Consider the following 20,337-nt stretch of genomic DNA (forward strand, 5'->3'; position numbering starts at 1 on the left):
GTTCACTCTCTGCTTTCTTTTAGCCCCTTTATTGTTATTTTAGTTCTTACTTTTGTACAAAATAAGTAACAGTTCAGAGCAAAATTTTATAGTTTTAAGAAAAAGGTAGGTATTGTGATATTAACTAAACATTAAAAAAAAATCAGATTCATCCCAGACTCTACCTATTAACACCAGTAGTAGTAGCAGCACGAGAGGTAGTTTATTTGCAGTCTGTAATTTAATCTAGCAGGCCAATAATCACCAGCTCATATTAATGAGACACTACCTCTACTGACCTTTCTTTTAATGTGGATATGACAAGTCATTATAAAAACCTCTCAATCAAATTTCTACTGTACTATAAAACCAGCAAAGGCCAAAGGGGTGGGGTGGGAGTGGGAGACGCAGCTTAACAAAATCCACTTTAACCACTGGTCATGTCTATCTCACAAATCATGACGACAGATAAATTGAACAGTTAAGAACTCATACAGCTTTCTTTCTCACTGTTAGAGCCAGGCTATTGACAATAGAAGTAATAAGAGGTCAAAAAGCAATCAAAAGAAGAAAATGTTAAGGTTGCAAGTGTAAGCTATTGTAAGCAGCACATAAACCACAATAGTATCATCTATCTCCATGCAGCAGGTGACAGATGAGTCCAAGTCTGTCACTGACAGCAGTACCCATATTCTAATTTGCACTACCACAGTTCATCATAGCTACTGACCTGAGTTACACATCACATTTTGCAGCTATTAAAGAACATTTTAAAGAGCCAAACAAATGGTATTGGAAATTAAAATTTTATTTCACAAAGTTTTACAGTATTTTGTTCATGTCAGTTCTACTGTTACAGTTGAAGTGTGGGAAATATTGCATCTAATAAATAAATGCCTAGGTCACATCCTGAAGATTCCAAAGTTTGTCTTCTTTGTGGGTGCATTGAGTGCAGCACTTAGACTTAGACCTAACACCAGCCTTGTGTCAGCAGGGTCAATTATGCCATCATCCCACAGTCTGCAATAACAAGACAGAAATTACAAAAAGTAAGTAGTAGTAATCAATGGCAATTAAATAGTGATGAGATTTAATCCATGGAAATGTCAGCAAACCACCTCAAAAAACATTGAGGACCTTGAGAATCTACACAATAATCAGATTAGATGCTGTTAAATATATATCAGCGTACATTATCAGAAAATAATGTGCTTAAAAGTAACAAGAGATGATAAGGAAAGCATATCAGACAATAAAGATTATTCCACATTTTGTTTCTGCAATACTAGCAGAGGGACACAAATGTTCATTGCGTGTAAATTTACTTGCAAAAATAAATCCTACCTACTCACTGTCAAGAATACATAGTGCTTCAAGGCAGGCAATACTGTATATAAATTAATTTGATAAAGGCAGGTTCCATATCATAAGAAAAATAGTACAAATCTCAGTGCATGCAACCAAACAGTGGCAAGAGAGATCAAGGAGTGAGGAGGGGGCAGTCTGGTAGTAGAGCAAACTGGAAAAAGGCTTTGAAGCAATGGGGGAAGGGGCAGAATCTGGCAGCATTTAGGGTTGCTGAGATCTAGCAGCACTGACAGAGGTGGAGTCTAGCATTCTTGTGGGAGAGCAGGTCCAGGAGAATGGGACTCATGTTGCCTTTGGCCCCTTTCAGACAATGTAAGCCCACTCCTAGAGCATTCATGTCCATTACCTTCCTTCCCAACCTTACTGCAGTCCCTTTCCGACTCTCAGACACCCCAATCCATCACTTTCCCTGTACTCAGCAGTTCCTGTCCTTACATTCATTCTTAAAAGCATTTAATGGCTACATGTTCCTTCTCCTGCACTCCTGCAGCAGTTATTAGGAAACAGTACACCCAGTCCATGTTATGCAAACAATGATTTTTTTTGATCGAAAAATTCCACAATCAAATATGTTGTTGACATAGGCTCTGCCCATTGCTGAACAGCTCAGAACAGAAAAGCTGCAAATGTTAATAAACATTACTTTCCTGAAATAGCAGCTTTGAGAATTCAATCTTCAGTTTGTTTGAAAGTCTTTTGAAAAAACAAAGCAATTCTCAAATACACAGAGCCCGAGAGGACTGACCCTTATCATTAAAGGATGATGCACAGATTACTTACAGGGAAATTCTGCAAAGTGCACATGCTCAGAATGCACACTTACAATTTGAAGCTCTCTCTATTCTGAAGCAAAAATATTCAGTTGAAGCCTGGGCTTTTGACACAGGTGAAGGTAAAAACTTTAAAGAAAGGTATTAAAAGACACAAGGTAATTCAATGGGTAAGTATTGTTATGTTGCTAAGAAATATGTACCTTTAAAATTTGCTTTAAACCTTTTATTTAGGAAATTAGAAACTTCAGTTTCTAAGAAAAAAAGGACGCAAGCTTTTCCAAAATGTATTTTCAGATGACAAGGAAAGCAGATCGGACAATGAAGAATGTTTTTGCAATAGTGGCAGAGGGACACAAATGTTCACTACTTGCAAATTTTGACTGGTACATCAACTAAAGGTGACAGTAACTTTTTGCAAACAAATTGCCATTATAAAATACATAGGGTTTTTCTATGTTGACAAAAAGACTCACTAAAAATCATGAGAAGACTAAGTAAGATTTGTTGACAGGTGTGCAGAAATTTTTAATACTGGATATAGATATAACATATTTATTTAAATTAAAATATTGTGTTTCATGCATATTCATAGGAAAATCTCACTTATTTCTTCTGACAGCTAGTCAATCCACCAGAACACCTTAGGGAGACTTACAAATATATCCAAGTCAAAATTCTTAGCTATTTTTGACTTTGGCACGATTGTAACACTAGGTACATTGAAATCAATGGGTTCTTCTCATTTCCTCCAGTGATGCACTGTTAATTCAAAAGATAATTATGAGAACAGCTGAATTGTAACAGCATAGAAGTGGTGTATCCCAGGAGTCAATGCTGTGTTACTTTTGTTCTCCATATATGGAGATGATTCGGATATGCGCATAGGGAGCGTGATATCTAAATTTGATGATGACACAAACAGCAAAGAGAACAGAAAAAGATTCAGGAAGATAGATTGTTCTGCGCTCTCTTCTCTCTCATTGGCTTTGCATCATTGCCAATTATTCACATTTACTGCTCACCTGTTGTAAGTCTTCAGATGGGAGACTAGTCCAATTTGAGCAAGGCATTGCTGGTTGCAAAGGAGGCAGGTTAGATGGTAATTCGCTACTGTCACGTGCTCCTTCCTGCAATGGCACTTTTCGGTAGCAATCTGAAGACGTAATTCTTCAATTTTCTGTGCTTCAATGTGGCTGCTTCGGTACCAAATGCTTCAGTCATGTGCAGACTGTTCCCAACTGTTTAAGTCAATCTGGCAATAGATGATGTCTCACTTGCATGTGTTCTTGCATCTAAGCTTTGGCTAGCCAGCGACTCTACTAACAAGTTCTCCAACTTTGGGTAGGTGACTATCATCCATTCCAACAACGTGGCCTAGCCATTGTAGTCAACGTCACTTGAGCATTGCGATCATACTTTCTGAATTAGAAAGCTGCAGTACCTCTGTGCTGGGGACTCTATGTCACCAATGGATCCCAAGGATCTTTCTCAAGCAACACATATGAAAGGAACGCAATCTGTGTTCCTGCTTCTCATATGTAGTCCAAGTTTCAGCACCATATAACAGCCTACTTAATATGCAGGCATTATAGATTCTAAGTCATGCAGCAACTGTAAGTTTGGGTTTTTCCAGGCTCCTGCCTGAATCTTTCCAAATGCCACAGCAGCACTACCAATACCTCATCAATCTTCATTTCACTTGAGACCATTGACCCCAGAAGCAGAATTTATCTACATTGTTCAATTCAGTGTTGTTAGTTGTAATGCTGATTTGACTGACCACTGTCTTTTGTAGGCTGATCATGGCCCCAGATTCCTCTGCAACAGTTGAGAAGGCACTTAGAATTGACTGCAGACCTTCAGCAGAATGCACCACAAAAGCTGCATCATCAGCAAACAGGAGTTCACCTATCAGAACATGGCTCACTTTGGCCTTTGCTCTCAATTTGGACAGGTTGAAGAGTGTTCCATCTGATCTTGTGCCTTGTAATACTCTTTCTCTAAAGTCATTATCCCGAAAAACATACAAGAGGAGCAGGAGAAGAAGATGCCAAACAGCATTGGTGCAAGAACACAACCCTGCTTTACTCCACTGAGTATTGGGAATGAATCAGATGTCATTCCTTTGCAGGTGATACTTCCTTTCATTTCAGAGTGGAAAAAATTCACAACCTGGAGTAATTTTGGGGTGAACAACTGATTTTTTGAAGATGGGAGAACAGACCATCTCTGATAACCAGATAGAAAGCTTTGGTCAGGTCTACAAAAGCAACATATAGTGGCTTCTGCTATTCCCTGCACTTTCTTGAAGTTGTCACAAGGTGAAGATTATGTCCATGGTTGCACGACCAACTCTGAACCCACATTGGCTTTCTGAATAGACATAATGGGCACGTTTTTGTAGTCAGCTGAGCACTATCCAGGCAAAGATCTTTCCAACTACACACAACAGTGAAATGCCACGGTAGTTGTTGCAATCTGACATGTCACTTTTGTTCTTGCACATAGTTATGAATTGGTCATCTCTGATTTCCTCAGGAACTTTTTCCCACATGCTGATAATAAGCATGATGTAGACTAGGACCTTCCATCTTAGAGTTCTGCTGGCAATCCATCGGCAGCAGGTGCTTTACCGGTTTACTTTTTTTCAGTGCTGCTCTAACATCTTCCATGGTGGGGGGAGGTGGGGCAGGCGCATCTAGTTCACCTTTAATTGGTAGGTCAAAAAAGCACAATCCTTCTTCACTTACTGCATTTTGTCTATTGTACAAATCCAGATAGTGCTGCACCCAATGGTCCAGAATTCTTTTCTTCTGTAGCAGTGCGTAGCGGAGCAGATCTGGTCACAACAGAGACCGTTGCATCTTCAAGTCCGGCAAACATTCCATGTGCTTTGGTTATCTCAAGCTGGGGATAGGATGTCAGCAACATGGAGGGCTGAGCTGGGCCAAGGACTCCATGGAATCAGAGGGGCTGAGCGGCAGGAGACAGTGGGTGGAGGGAGTGAGCCACAGCGCATTTTGCCCCTGTTGTGGCCGACTTTTCTTGTTCCCTTTGCTCTGGGGGGATTGGACTCAGCAGTTAGCTGGTGGCGGAGCCGGGCCTGGGTTCCAGGAGTGGGGAGGCTGGTGGCCTTGCATGAGCTCAGGTGAGATGAAGCCTGAGCCAAGGGAAGGAGGGACAATTGTTACAGTGCAGAGTTTTTTAATACAGGTAATTTCGTTTCATGTTGAAGTGGAGGTTTTACTGAGGAGGTTTAATGTTGAGATGGGGATTTGTGAGAGGTTTTAGTACTGAGGTGGGGTTTTATTGTGGGGGTTTAATGTTGAGGTGGGGTTTTATCGAGGGGTTTAGTGCTGAGGTGGGGATCTTATTACAGGAGTAATGCTGAGGCGGAGGGTTTATTTCAGGGGGTGGAGGAGTGTTGGGTCTCATTTTTATCTTGAATTTTTGAAATACCCTTGGGTCTCACGGATAGGTTAGCAGATGCAAAAAATAAAGGCCAACAGCATTTTGGGTTTTCTAAACAGAGGCAAAGAGTACAAGAAAAAGTAGTCATGAGAATTTGTACACGGGAATAGTTAGACTACAGTTAATGTTTTGCAGTTCTACATTTCACGTCTTTTGAAAGACAAAAAAGCTATTAAAAAAGTGCAGCGTAGATTTATGAGGAATTAGCAGGATTGAGAAAATATAGTTATAAGGAAAAGCTTAAACCATTAAAACTATTTTCACTGGTACAGAGAAGGCTAAGAGGAAATTTAATTTGTTGTTTTTATTCCAAAGGGCTCTAATACAGTGAATAGGGGAAGACTTCTTCCTCTCTTTCGGGAGTCAGTGGTGATTTTTTAAAAATTCATTCATGGGATGTGGGCGTCACTGGCTATGCCAGCATTTATTGCCCATCCCTAATTGCCCTTGAGAGGGTGGTGGTGAGCTGCCTTCTTGAACCGCTGCCGTCCATGTGAGGTAGGTACACCCACAGTGCTGTTAGGAAGGGAGTTCCAGGATTTTGACCCAGCGACAGTGAAGGAACAGCGATATAGTTCCAAGTCAGGATGGTGTGTGACTTGGAGGGGAACTTGCAGGTGGTTATTAGATTAGATTAGATTAGATTAGAGATACAGCACTGAAACAGGCCCTTCGGCCCACCGAGTCTGTGCCGAACATCAACCACCCATTTATACTAATCCTACACTAATCCCATATTCCCACCAAACATCCCCACCTGTCCCTATATTTCCCTACCACCTACCTATACTAGTGACAATTTATAATGGCCAATTAACCTATCAACCTGCAAGTCTTTTGGCTTGTGGGAGGAAACCGGAGCACCCGGAGAAAACCCACGCAGACACGGAGAACTTGCAAACTCCACACAGGCAGTACCCGGAATCGAACCCGGGTGATGTTCCCATGCATCTGCTGCTCTTGTCCTTCGAGGTGATAGAGGTCGCGGGTTTGGAAGGTGCTGTCGAAGGAGCCTTGGTGCGCTGCTGCAGTGCATCTTGTAGATGGTACACACTGTTGCCACTGTGCGCCGGTGGTGGAGGGAGTGAATGTTTGTGGATAGTGTGCCAATCAAGCGGGATGCTTTGTTCTGGATGGTGTCGAGCTTCTTGAGTGTTGGTGGAGCTGCACCCATCCAGGCAAGTGGAGAGCATTACATCACACTCCTGACTTGTGCCTTGTAGATGGTGGCAGACTTTGGGGAGTCAGGAGGTGAGTTACTCGCAGCAGGATTCCTAGCCTCTGACCTGCTCTTGTAGCCACGGTATTTATATGACTACTCCAGTTCAGTTTCTGGTCAATGGTAGCCCCTAGGATGTTGATAGTGGGGGATTCAGCGTTGGTAATGCCGTTGAATGTCAAGGGGAGATGGTTAGATTCTCTTTTGTTGGAGATGGTCATCGTCTGGCACTTGTGTGGCGCAAATGTTACTTGCCACTTATCAGCCCAAGCCTGGATAGTGTCCAGGTCTTGCTGCATTTCTACATGGACTGCTTCAGGGCGTTATAAATATAAAATTCAGAATGAGAGGTTAGCAGAAACTTCTGTATGCAGAGAACATGTAATAAGGAATGTTTTGTCATAGGAAGTAGCTAAAATAAAGACCACAGTATCCTTTAAGAAAAGAATAGAGAACCATTTAAAGCAAGGATGATACAGGGCTATCAGAAGAGAGCTCATAAGTGGAATTAGTTTTCAATAACTCCAGCAAAAAGCCCCCATGCCATCTCTGTGTTCATCATGCTCATCTGGTCCCTGGGATGAGGGTGCTGTCCTATTATGAGAGGTTACGTAAATTGGGCCTTTATTCTCTACAGTTTAGATGAATGAGAGGTGATCTCATTGAAATATCTAAGATTCTAAAGGAGCTGGATACAGTAGATACTGAAAGATTATTTCAGTTGGTCGGGGAATCTAAAACATGGGGCACGTCTCAGGCTAAGGGGCCGATCATTTAGGACTGAGATGAGGAGAAATAACTTCACTCAAAGGGTTGTGAATCTTTGGAATTCTCCACCCCAGAGGGCTGCGGCTGCTCCATCATTGAATACATTTAAAGCTGGGATAGACAGATTTTTAGTCTCTCAGGAAATCAAGGGGTATGTTGAGCGGGCGAGAAAGTGGAGTTGAATCCTAAGATCAGCCATGATTGTTTTGGCTGACGGGCTCGATGGGCCATATGGTCTACTCCTGCTCCTATTCCTTGTGTTCTTGAGGTCTCCTCAGGTACTGTTCACTACCCTTTCAAACCATCATCAACTTCCTCTCTAAAAATTCACCCTTGACCACTCTTTTCCTTGCAGACTACCGTCCAATCTCCCTTTACTCCCCAAAGTCCTTGAATGTGTTGTTGCCTCCCAAATCTGTGCCCATCCTCCCCATAACTCTGTTTGAACATCTCCTATCAGATGTCCCCACTTGTCACAGCACTGAAATGGTTTTAATCAAAGTCACAAAGACATCTCTGTGACTGTGACCATTGTGCACTATCCCTATTTGCCATTATTGCAGCTGTTGGCATGATTGACCATACGATCCTTCATTCAACATCTCTATTTTGTATGGCTCAGTAGAACTGCTGTTGCTCAGTTCATCTCTTACCTAGATAATCGTAGTGACTGCATCTCCAACAATGGCGCCCTTTCCAACCCTGCAGTGTTACCTCTGGTATTTTCCAAAGATGTATACTTGCAACCCCCATTTCTTCATCTAAATGCTCCTTGGTGACATTATCTGAAGACAAGGAGTCTGGTTCCATATATACTGTGGTGACACTCAACTCTATGTCTCCACCATCTCTCTCTACCCTTTTACCATTCGATTGTTTGTCAGATATCCAATCTTAGATGAGTCATAAGTTCTACTAGTTAAATGCTGGGAAGAGTGAGGTCTTCATCTTTGGCCCTGCCACAATATCTTTAATTCCCAATTCTATCCCCCTCCTCAACCACTTGGATCACATTATCAACCTCAGCATTTTACTTGGCCCCCGAGTTGAAATACCAACTACATATGCTCTCCATCACAAAGATTACTATTTTGCAACTCTGCAACATTACCTATCTTTCCCTAAACCTCTCCACTTCCTCATAACATTCCTCATTAAAGTCCATATCTTTGACCAAGCTTTTACTCACACTGTCTGTTCTCTCCTCCTTTACTTCAGTGTCAGTTTTTTTTCTGAACTGCCTCAGGATGTTAAAGACACTATATCAATGCAGGTTGCTGATGCAAGTGCAAAATGGGCCAAACGGTCTCTTTCTGTGTAATAAACATCTACAGTTCTAAGTTGGCATGTTGTCACCACACAAACTTAAATTTCAAGGTTATTTGGAGAGAAGTAAATATTATTCTGGGACAGAAAGAATACAATAAAATCAATCACCCCGATTAGACAGAAGTATGTGCTGTCAAATCAGACTCTCACAGACTCTTGTTTCATGTATAGACATGGTATTGAGTATGAACTAGTCAGCCCCAAGCATTGTGCATAGATTTCATTAAATACTCCACACAGCCTTTATACCTACCTGAATATCAAATATCTTTCACAATATAAAAACAGTCCATCATGAATACAGATAACACCACTATTATTCAGGTACTGACTCACACAAATGTCAAGAAAATATATTCCCAGTGGTAACTAACCAGATAGATCATTGAATGCAGTAGGGAGGAAATAAATAAGTCTGGCTTTTCATAATGAAAGAGGGAATAATTACTCTACATGTACAAAGTAATATTTATAAAGGGTTAAAAGAGTGGTTCAAAATATATCTTAACTATGAAAGCAAAGCAAAGCACCTGGACCCTGAAACTTCACTAGAGCTTTCACCTTCCTCTTCAAGAACTGCTTTTATAGAGTAATATAACATGTCATAAAATTGTGGAAATTTAATAACCCCTATCATTGTCACTCCATAAGTGTATTCATTCCCAGGCATATTGTGTGACATCAATAATAGAATATTACTACTTTTTTGTGCAATAAATAAATACTGGGCACTTCTGTGGAGGCAGATTCAATCGTGGCTTTCGAAAAGGAATTGGACAAGCATCAAAAGGGAAAGAATTTGCAGGGCTACAGGGAGAGGACGGGAGAGTGGGACTAGCTGAGTTGTTCTTGCAGAGAACATGGATGTGACCGGCCGAATAGCCTCCTTCTGTGCTGTAACCATTGCATATTATCATGCATTGATCAGTGCATTTTGAGAGATTTCTGCAGCACATTAACAGGTCAAAGCAAAATTGGACACAGAATTTCTCAACTCAGATGAAGTTTATTCTTCAATAAACCTCGAGCAATGACTATCTATAGCATGTAGCGCATGCACTACCTACATACATAGACACAACCTCGCCTTAAAAATCCATTACATTTCAATGAAACTTCCAGCCTCTTAGATAAAAAGTCTTCAAACTCTATTTTCCAGCAAACACCCTCTCACCCAGACTTAGCATCTATTTTAAACTTCCCTCATTTCTTGCAGAAGCATAAGAAAACTTAGCTACCATAATGGCACCGCTTAGAGTTTACAGTCAGTTTTCCCCTTGTACAGAACTCAAATAGGAACCTAGCCACTGAATTAGGGAGAACAACATTTTCTCCAATGTTCATTTAGGGAGTGCCCTGGAGTGGGTGCACAACAAACACCATGGCCAGAACTTCAAACTGGCCTGAGAGATGCTCTGGAGGTGCTCCCCAGATTATCATGCAATCAAGCTGGGAAATCCTTTCGTATATTTTACTACAGTTGGTCATTTCCAGAGACTCTCCGAGATGAAGGACTGCCTTTAGACTTTGCTTCCTCTTTAAGCTAAATGTCTGCACAAATGGGATTATAAATGTTCCTTTTCTGAACTGCTGGATCAAATCATTTCTAAAATTAAAGAAAAACAGAAGCTAGCATGCTTCCCACTGGGGGAACAGCATAATGTTGTGCTCAGCAGAGCAGATGTGCATGATTTGAACAGATTTATCACAAATATGCCTACATTTTATGTCTCTCCAACAAAAGGTCTACAAAACCAATCTACAGATCCTGAACTCCAGTGCTTTTGAGTGACCTACGTTTTGTTGTTTGAGATCCACCATTGACATGCTGTTCTCCCTTCGCCTGCTACAGGAGAAATGCTGCGAACAGATGCCCCTCTACGTTGCTCTCATAGATCTCACCAAAGCCTTTGCCCTAGTCAGCAGACGTGGTCTCTTCAGACTACGAGCAAAGATCGGATGCCCACCAAAGCTACTAAGTATCATCACCTCATTCCATGACAATATGAAAGGCATAATTCAGCATAGCGGTGCTTCATCAGACCCCTTTCCTATCCTGAGTGGTGTGAAACAGGGCTGTGTTCTCACTGGCGTTCAAGTCTTCAGAAGAAGGAATCTTCCTCCACACAAGATCAGATGGCAGGTTGTTCAACCTTGGCCGTCTTACAGCGAAGACCAAAGTACAGAAAGTTCTCATCAGAGAACGCCTCTTTGCTGATGATGCTGCATTAACATCCCACACAGAAGAATGTCTGCAGAGACTCAGACAGGATTGTGGCTGCCTGCAACGAATTTGGCTTAACGATCAGCCTCAAGAAAATGAACATCATGGGACAGGACATCAGAAATGCTCCATCCATCAATATCGGCGACGACGCTCTGGAAGTGGTTCAAGAGTTCACCTACCTAGGCTCAACTATCACCAGTAACCTGTCTCTCCATGCAGAAGTGCATGGGAAAGGCGTCTGCTGCTAAATCCAGACTGGCCAAGAGGGTGTGGGCGCACTGACACGGAACAGTACCTTGCTCTACGGCAGCAAGGCCTGGACAACGTAGGTCAGCCAAGAGCGACGTCTCAACTCATTCCATCTTCGTTGCCTCCGGAGAATCCTTGGCATCAGGTGGCAGGACCATATCTCCAATGCAGAAGTCCTCGATGCGGCCAACATCCCCAGCATATACATCCTACTGAGCCAGCGGTGCTGGAGATGGCTTGGCCACGTGAGCCGCATGGAAGATGGCAGGATCCCCAAGGACACATTGTACAGCAAGCTAGTCACTGGTATCAGACCCACCGGCCGTCCATGTCTCTGCTTTAAAGACGTCTGCAAACGCGACATGAAGTCCTGTGACATTGACCACAAGCCGTGGGAGTCAGTTGCCAGTGATTGCCAGAGCTGGTGGACAGCCATAAAGGCGGGGCTAAAGAGTGGCGAGTCGAAGAGACTTAGCAGTTGGCCGAAAAAAAAAGACAGAAGCACAAGGAGAGAGCCAACTGTGTAACAGCCCTGACAACCAATTTTATCTGCAGCGCCTGTGGAAGAGTTTGTCACTCTAGAAGTGGCCTTTATAGCCACTCCAGGCGCTGCTCCACAAACCATCGACCACCTCTAGGCACTTACCCATTGTCTCTCGAGACAAGGAGGCCAAAGAAGAAGACATTTTGTTGTATACACTGTGAACCAGCTACCTCAAACTCTCTAGTATCCACTGAAGAACTCTGGTTGAAGTTGAGGCCTTTAGATAAAGCAGCTATCCTATGACATAATTACATTTTGTTTAATCCACTAACATAACCTTCATGCATTACTTTCTGTGCAGCAATAAATATTTAAAATTTTGTTTTCGAATTACTTCTCAACCATTGAAGTTTAGATTTAGTTTGAATGACTATTAATTATAAAACTAGAAAAATACTAAATTTATTTTAGGCTCTCTACATCTTTCATTCTTGAATGCATTAAACACAGAGTGGAATTAATCACATCTCTATTCATTAATTATGCATTGCAGGGGTTCTAACCAGAGGAAATAAAATGGGTGAATTGGCCTGAATTAACACTGTTGCTCTGATTGATTTTGACTGGGAATTGTTATTTGTCTTGTTTTAAAGTAGGCAGTAATTAATCTGCACTAGTCACCTACAGGCTTCCCAAAGAAACTTTTTGTAACTGTTTTTCTGCACATTGACGTTAATTGAAACCTACCGGATACTGAACTTTGCACAATTTGCTCTAGGAGCTAACAACAAGTGTATGTGGGCTCCTGCATTTTGGTTGGTCGGAATTTGGCAATTATGGATGGTCAATTAATCAATATTAAGAATGTAGGTGTAAATCCTTCTGTATTTTATGTAAATTAAAGCCTATAAAAAAATACACAAAGGTCTCAGCAGTGTGAAGACCAGTAACAGCTGAGAGTTTCATTCAAAAGACATACAGTAACAGGAGAAGCTCCATTATTAAATTGTCTTCCCCTAAGTGTACATCCGTAGTTTTTCTGATCAAAAGATCAACAATAATCAAGAGATTTACTTTCTCACAAAGCTACATTTGTTTTAATTTTTCAGACGAATTTTTGTGCGCGCAATGCAAGATACTTGCACTGAGAAAGGAATACAATTTCATTTTGAGCATTCAGTGACAGCATTAAACACCTCCATATTAAGTACACCACAATGACTTTTAAAGCACTCTCTACCCCAACATCTCTAAACCACAATATAACATCTGCCACTGCACCACTGTATTATTTACATTTCCCATATTAGCCCCATGGCCTCCCTTATTGAGTTTACCAATTTAGTACCAATCAACTCCAAATTAACTGCAGCTTTTGCGCTGTGCCCCCCATACCTATTGAGAACAAGGCTGAGTGTCAAATTGATTTTAAATAGGGCACCCACAGCCAACAAACAGACCTGTCGTTCTGGACTTTATTCAAATCCAGATGTCTCTTGGCATTTCTTTGTGGACGAAGGTTTTGGGAAGGTTGTATTCATCGGTTGCAAGGCTAGTCAGGCCTATCTGTGACCAGCAGATTCTCCCACAGCAGGTACAAGTGAAGGTGTAGTCGTTGCTGGGGGCAAATGGATCTATCCTTCTCCTTTTCTCTTTCATGCTGGTTCTTCGCTCAGTCTCAAAGGTGTCTGTAGTCCTCCTGATGTAGCATCTCCGGGCATCACGATCTACGGGCCTGTGCATGCCACTGGCAATGGTCGATGTAGCAAACAGAGAGACACTTCTTCAGGGAGTCCTTGAAACATTTGCATGGGGCCCCTCTGTTCCTTTTACCAGTGAGCAGCTCTCAATACATCACAATCTTGGGCGGGCGACTGTTGTGCATCCGGGCAATGTGACCCACCCAACGCAGTTGGCTTTGCAGGAGGATGACCTCGATGCAGGTGATATTGGCGGTTTCCAGGACTTCAATGTTTGTGATGCAGTCCTGCCAGCAGATCTTGAGGATACTGCGGAGGCAACGCTGATGGAAGCGCTCTAGAAGGTGTACAAGAAAGTGATATAGGACCCATGACTCGGTGCCATTCAGAAGGGAGGTGAGGACTACGGCTTAGTATACTTTGAGTTTTGTCTGTACTCTGAGGCTGTGGTTGCTCCACACTTGCTTGTAGAGTCTGCCAAATGTACTATTTGCTTTTGAGAGCCTATTGTCCGCTTTCTTCTCTGTGGTGGCATCAAACGAGATGATGCTCCCCAAATAAGTAAATTGCTTGACGGCAGTCAGCTCAGTTCCCTCGATGACAATGCTTGGTGTTTATATTCTTCTTGTGGTGCAGGCTGATGCAGGACTTCAGTTTTCATTAAACTGATTTTTAGTCCAAAGAGTTGTGCCTCCTCGGAAAAATGTGTTGTTATATGTTGTAGGTCTGACCGACTGTGGGCCAGGAGAACACAGTCACTGGCAAAAAGAAGTTCACAGATGAGTTTTTCTTGTGTCTTTATGTGAGCCTGAGGTTTAAAAGGCCTCCATCAGTCCAGAAGCGTACATACACTAGGGACAATTTACAACGGCCAATTTACTGATCACCTGCAAGTTTTTTTTGGCTGTGGGAGGAAACCGGAGCACCCGGCGAAAACCCACGCGGTCACAGGGAGAACTTGCAAACTCCGCACAGGCAGTACCCAGAATCGAACCCGGGTCCCTGGAGCTGTGAGGCTGTGGTGCTAACCACTGCGCCTCCCTCCCTTAGGTGTTCCGTTGCCTGCTGCAGCATCATGCTGAAAAAGATGGTGAATAAGGTCAGGGTCAGCACACATCCCTGCTTCACACCATTGGAGATTCGGAAGATTGTCTGTACTGATATTCATGAAACTGCTTCACCACGGCCAGGAACCTGGGTGGGCATCCAAGTTTTTCAAGGATTTTTCAAAGTCCATCTCTGCTCACAGTGTCGAATGCCTTCGTCAGGTCTACGAAAGTGATGTACATGCCTTTGTTTTGCTCATGACACTTTCCTTGTAATTGTCTAAGTGCAAATACCAAATCTGTGGTGCCTGTTTGCTCTGAAACCACACTGGCTCTCTGGGAGGTTTTCTTTCACAATGGTAAGCACAAGCCTGTTCAGAAGTATTCTAGCCAGGATCTTTCCAGCAATAGAAAAGGAGGCTGATCACACAGTAGTTGGAGCAGTCTGATTTTTCTCCTTTGTTTTTGTACAAGGTGATGATAACAGCATCATGAAGATCCTGTGGAATCCTGCCCTGTTCCCAGCAGGCGGTGAAAAACTCATGGAGCTTGGTGTATAGGGCAGGACCATGCTTCAAGGCTTCAGGTGGAATTCCATCGACTCTGGGGGCTTTGTTGTTCTTCATCTGATTGATGGCGGTCACGGTTTCCTCCAGAGTTGGGCTTTCATCCAGTTCTTCTTTGACAGGCTGTTGTTGGATGCGATTGATGGCCATATCGTGCACTGTGCACTTGGCGCTGAATAAAGTTTCAACGTGCTCCAACCAGCGATTCAGGACGGATTCCTTGGTGTGCAGGATTTTGCCATCGGCGCTCCTCAAGGGGTTTTGGGTTTGGTGTGCTGGTCCATAAACAGATTTTAGTAAAAGGACAGCTCTTGTACTACACCCTCTAGTCTCCTCCAATCTACCAATCCCCATTTTCTATTGTAATCCCTAAACCACAAAATATTTAAAATAAAACAATTCCAGTTATTTTTTATAATATAGAATGTGCAACATTTAAAAATGCAATCATACCATTTAACTTTAACAGACTACAAAGTAAAGAAAATATAGATGTTTTAAAAAAAACCTTAGTGTTACTAAGAAAATGGAGTTACTTAAGTACACAACAGGAGTGTCAGGTAAGTAAATATTTAAACGTCAAGCTGGTGTCAGGATATTAATCATAAAGTGCTTTCAATCTGACTAAGTACCTTCACAGTCATTTTCAAGATAAACACTGGAGGTCAATAGTTGGTTGAAAGAAGGAAATGCATCAGTCACCCTTGATCAACCAGTTCCTGAAGAATCAGTGACACTAATAATCAATTCTAAGAAATAATAGCCACAAAATGGAAGGATGGGTAACAGAAGGCAATGTTTTCTTTCAAGAAGCCAAGCTGAAGGGCCAAATTCCATCATACAAGACATCAGCAAGGTGGATTAATTAAGTAATGGTGCTAGATTATATCAATTTTTGGTTTTAAAAGCCCAAACATTTGGAGGATGCAGAGTTTTGAGGTCTTGGGAAAGTATGAGTTAGAGCGAGATTAGTTCAATTACTGGGTGAGATTCTGATAGTATCAACCAGTATTACTTTTAACTCTCTGACTCAAGTAGTATCTATTTCGGATTGCATTTTTTAAAAGCATCTTCCCTCATTTTTCCTGACCTCTCTGTGGCACGTTCTGTCTGTATCGCATAGGCTTCCATCAATGCCTCTGCAAAATCAGTCACCAAAAACAAAGTAAGACCACTCAGGAACATAGGAACAGAGGAGCAGGAGCAGGCCATTCAGCCCATCGAGCCTGCCCTATCATTCAATAAGATCATAGCTGATCATCCACTTCAATGCCTTTTTCCCACACTATCCTCCTATCCTTTTAGGTCATTGGTATTTAGAAATCTGTCAATCTCTGCTTTAAACATACTCAATGACTGAGCTTCCATAGCCCTCTGAGGTAGAGAATTCCAAAGATTCACAACCCCCTGAGTAAAGAAATTCCTCCTCATCTCGGTCCTAAGTGGCTTCCCCCTCATTTTGAAATGTTGTTCCCTGGTTCTAGACTCCCTGACCAGGGGAAACATCTTAGCTGCATCTACCCTGTCTATCCCTCTAAGTATTTTGTAGGTTTCAATGAGATCACTTCTCATTCTTCAAAACTCTAGAGAATACAGGCCCCAATTCCCCAATCTCTCTTCATAGGACAGACCCGCCATCCCTGGAACAAGTCTGGTGAACCTTCATTGCACTCCCTCTATGGCAAAAATATCCTTCCTAAGGTAATGGGACCAAAACTGCATACAGTACTCCAGATGCAGTCTAACCAAGGTTCTATACAATTGAAGCAAGACTTCACTACTCTTGTACTCAAATCCTCTTGCAACAAAGGCTAATATACCGTTAGCCTTCTTAATTGCTTGCTGTACCTACAGGAACCCTACCTACGTAGTATGAAACTTAACAGATACACAGAGCTGATTTCAAGGCTATAATTTAATCTTCGTCTTCAGTGAACAAAGAACAAAGAAAATTACAGCACAGGAACAGGCCCTTGGGCCCTCCAAGCCTACGCCGATCCAAATCCTCTATCTAAACCTGTCGCCTATTTTCTAAGGGTCTGTATCTCTTTACTTCCTGCCCATTCATGTATCTGTCTAGATACATCTTAAAAGACGCTATCGTGCCCGCGTCTACCACCTCCGCTGGTAATGCGTTCCATGCACCCACCACCCTCTGCGTAAAGAACTTTCCACGCATATCCCCCCTAAACTTTTCCCCTTCCACTTTGAACTCGTGTCCCCTTGTAATTGAATCCCCCACTCTCGGAAAAAGCTTCTTGCTATCCACCCTGTCTATACCTCTCATGATTTTGTACACCTCAATCAGGTCCCCCCTCAACCTCCGTCTTTCTAATGAAAATAATCCTAATCTACTCAACCTCTCTTCATAGCTAGCGCCCTCCATACCAGGCAACATCCTGGTGAACCTCCTCTGCACCCTCTCCAAAGCATCCACATCCTTTTGGTAATGTGGCGACCAGAACTGCACGCAGTATTCCAAATGTGGCCGAACCAAAGTCCTATACAACTGTAACATGACCTGCCAACTCTTGTACTCAATACCCCGTCCGATGAAGGAAAGCATGCCGTATGCCTTCTTGACCACTCTATTGACCTGCGTTGCCACCTTCAGGGAACAATGGACCTGAACACCCAAATCTCTCTGGACATCAATTTTCCCCAGGACTTTTCCATTTGCTGTACAGTTCACTCTTGAATTGGATCTTCCAAAATGCATCACCTCGCATTTTCCCTGATTGAACTCCATCTGCCATTTCTCTGCCCAACTCTCCAGTCTATCTATATTCTGCTGTATTCTCTGACAGTCCCCTTCAGTATCTGCTACTCCACCAATCTTAGTGTCGTCTGCAAACTTGCTAATCAGACCACCTATACTTTCCTCCAAATCATTTATGTATATCACAAACAACAGTGGTCCCAGCACGGATCCCTGTGGAACACCACTGGTCACACGTCTCCATTTTGAGAAACTCCCTTCCACTGCTACTCTCTGTCTCCTGTTGCCCAGCCAGTTCTTTATCCATCTAGCTAGTACACCTTGGACCCCATGCGCCTTCACTTTCTCCATCAGCCTACCATGGGGAGCCTTATCAAACGCCTTACTGAAGTCCATGTATATGACATCTACAACCCTTCCCTCATCAATCAACTTTGTCACTTCCTCAAAGAATTCTATTAAGTTGGTAAGACATGACCTTCCCTGCACAAAACCATGTTGCCTATCACTGATAAGCCCATTTTCTTCCAGATGGGAATAGATCCTATCCCTCAGTATCTTCTCCAGCAGCTTCCCTACCACTGACGTCAGGCTCACCGGTCTATAATTACCTGGATTATCCCTGCTACCCTTCTTAAACAAGGGGACAACATTAGCAATTCTCCAGTCCTCCGGGACCTCACCCGTGTTTAAGGATGTTGCAAAGATATCTGTTAAGGCCCCAACTATTTCCTCTCTCGCTTCCCACAGTAACCTGGGATAGATCCCATCTGGACCTGGGGACTTGTCCACCTTAATGCCTTTTAGAATACCCAACACTTCCTCCCTCCTTATGTGAACGGTTATAAACCACTTCAACTTTATCCTTACAGTTTATGATATTTTAATCTCTCAATTAGATTTCCTACTTACAATCATTGTGTGCACTCATTACTCTACAAATTCAGCATTATACTTAACAGGGGGTTTAACAGGTAAAATCAACTTCAAGCTGGACAACAGAGGCCTGGATGCGTATATCTGTTCTACAAAGGACTGATGCCACTGCTGTGACTAGACACAAATACATTAAGGATCATAATTTTATTAACTGGAGAGTTCAAACTGTTACATGCATGAGCTGTTGCTGATTTAGAAAACTAATCATTCCAGTGAAAATGTAAAATGGAAATGTAATGCTGCCAAATAAACTCAAGAAATGTCAATTTCGCCAACTTTATCGAGTAATCCTAATCAGTATTCTGGCTAGAAATGAAAGGAGTGTAGGCTACCTACTAGCAAATCAAACTCGACACAGGCGCGGAGTTTGTGGTTAGGGGTAAAACAAGGACTCTTGCCAATGACCTCGAAGTAAGTCTTGCTGACAGATCTAACAATCTCTCTGGTCAGAAGTTCACCTGTTATTGTGGTGCAGTGGTTCTGCAACTGATTGCAGCGTTCTTTACTGGGCATTCCCAGCTTGGAGCTGGAGTGATGTCACCAGGCTGTCCAAGCAGCCAATCACATTAAAGGATTATCACAGCCACCCAAACAGGAAACAAAAAGCCCTGGAATTGTTTATACACACATATATATATATATATATATATGCATACACACACACATACAGGAGGAAGGCAGAAGCTAAAATATTCTGAAAACCCTTTTTTCAAAAATATTATAAAATTTAGCTTAAAAAATCTACGAATCATTTAACAGCACTCCATGATTACAAAATTATTTTTTCAGGGTCAGTTCTGTTGTTCATCAGGTTTTATTAATCATGTCAGTGTTAAAAACCCAGTTATACCTGATTGAACAAGGTTAACTTTTTATGGGGTTTCTAACAGTGATATGGGAAATGGAAAGTTGAAATTCTCATAATTTCAGTGATTGACAGCTCTGGGGTCCACAGCGTAGCCTGTATCGGAGCTCTGAGTGATATACCACTGCTTCAGGAGGTCTATGCTAAGCTGTGCATACCCAATATTCTGAAGTTGCGGTCAGTTTCAGAGGGGTAATGATGGTGAATGCTGCCAGTCTGCTGTCAACCCCACCCCGCAAACTCCAGCCAATAAAGTCTGCTCTTGTAAACTGTATGTTTGCATCTACACTTTGTTATGCCCAGTAAAGACATATCAAACTGTTAACTTTTAAGATACGAGCTTTATACAAACAATGTGGACTCTGAAATTGGCTTTTCCTTTATAAAAGTACACACAGTGCTGCAAAGATGGCTGTTGAAGGTCAGATGACCTGACCTTGTGTATTCGAAACTGCCTCAATGTCTCGAAAGGACAAAAGTATACATTCTAGACTAAGAGGTGTTGACTAAATCCATCCTGAAACCATCAAGACACATTCCTGAATTGAATAGATTTCTTCTGAGACAAAGAAAGTGTGAAGCAGACACATCATAATAGAATAGCTACCCATGGATTCCACACCCTGGTCCATTGT

At 42.3% G+C, this 20,337-nt stretch overlaps 1 protein-coding gene across 2 annotated transcripts in view; it reads right to left on the reverse strand.

Moving 5' to 3' along the window:
- Positions 1-769: 769 nt before the first annotated feature.
- mccc2 (methylcrotonyl-CoA carboxylase subunit 2) overlaps positions 770-20,337 on the reverse strand; it is a 150,977-nt gene continuing 131,409 nt past the window's right edge. For both annotated transcript variants that reach the window (XM_068028822.1, XM_068028821.1), the window contains one exon: positions 770-999. In XM_068028822.1, the coding sequence (XP_067884923.1) occupies positions 882-999 (118 nt within the window). In that variant the 3' untranslated portion in view covers positions 770-881. The remainder of the gene's footprint in view (positions 1,000-20,337) is intronic.

This window comes from Heterodontus francisci, chromosome 4, assembly GCF_036365525.1.
Source record: "Heterodontus francisci isolate sHetFra1 chromosome 4, sHetFra1.hap1, whole genome shotgun sequence".
NCBI classification, from domain to species: domain Eukaryota; kingdom Metazoa; phylum Chordata; class Chondrichthyes; order Heterodontiformes; family Heterodontidae; genus Heterodontus; species Heterodontus francisci.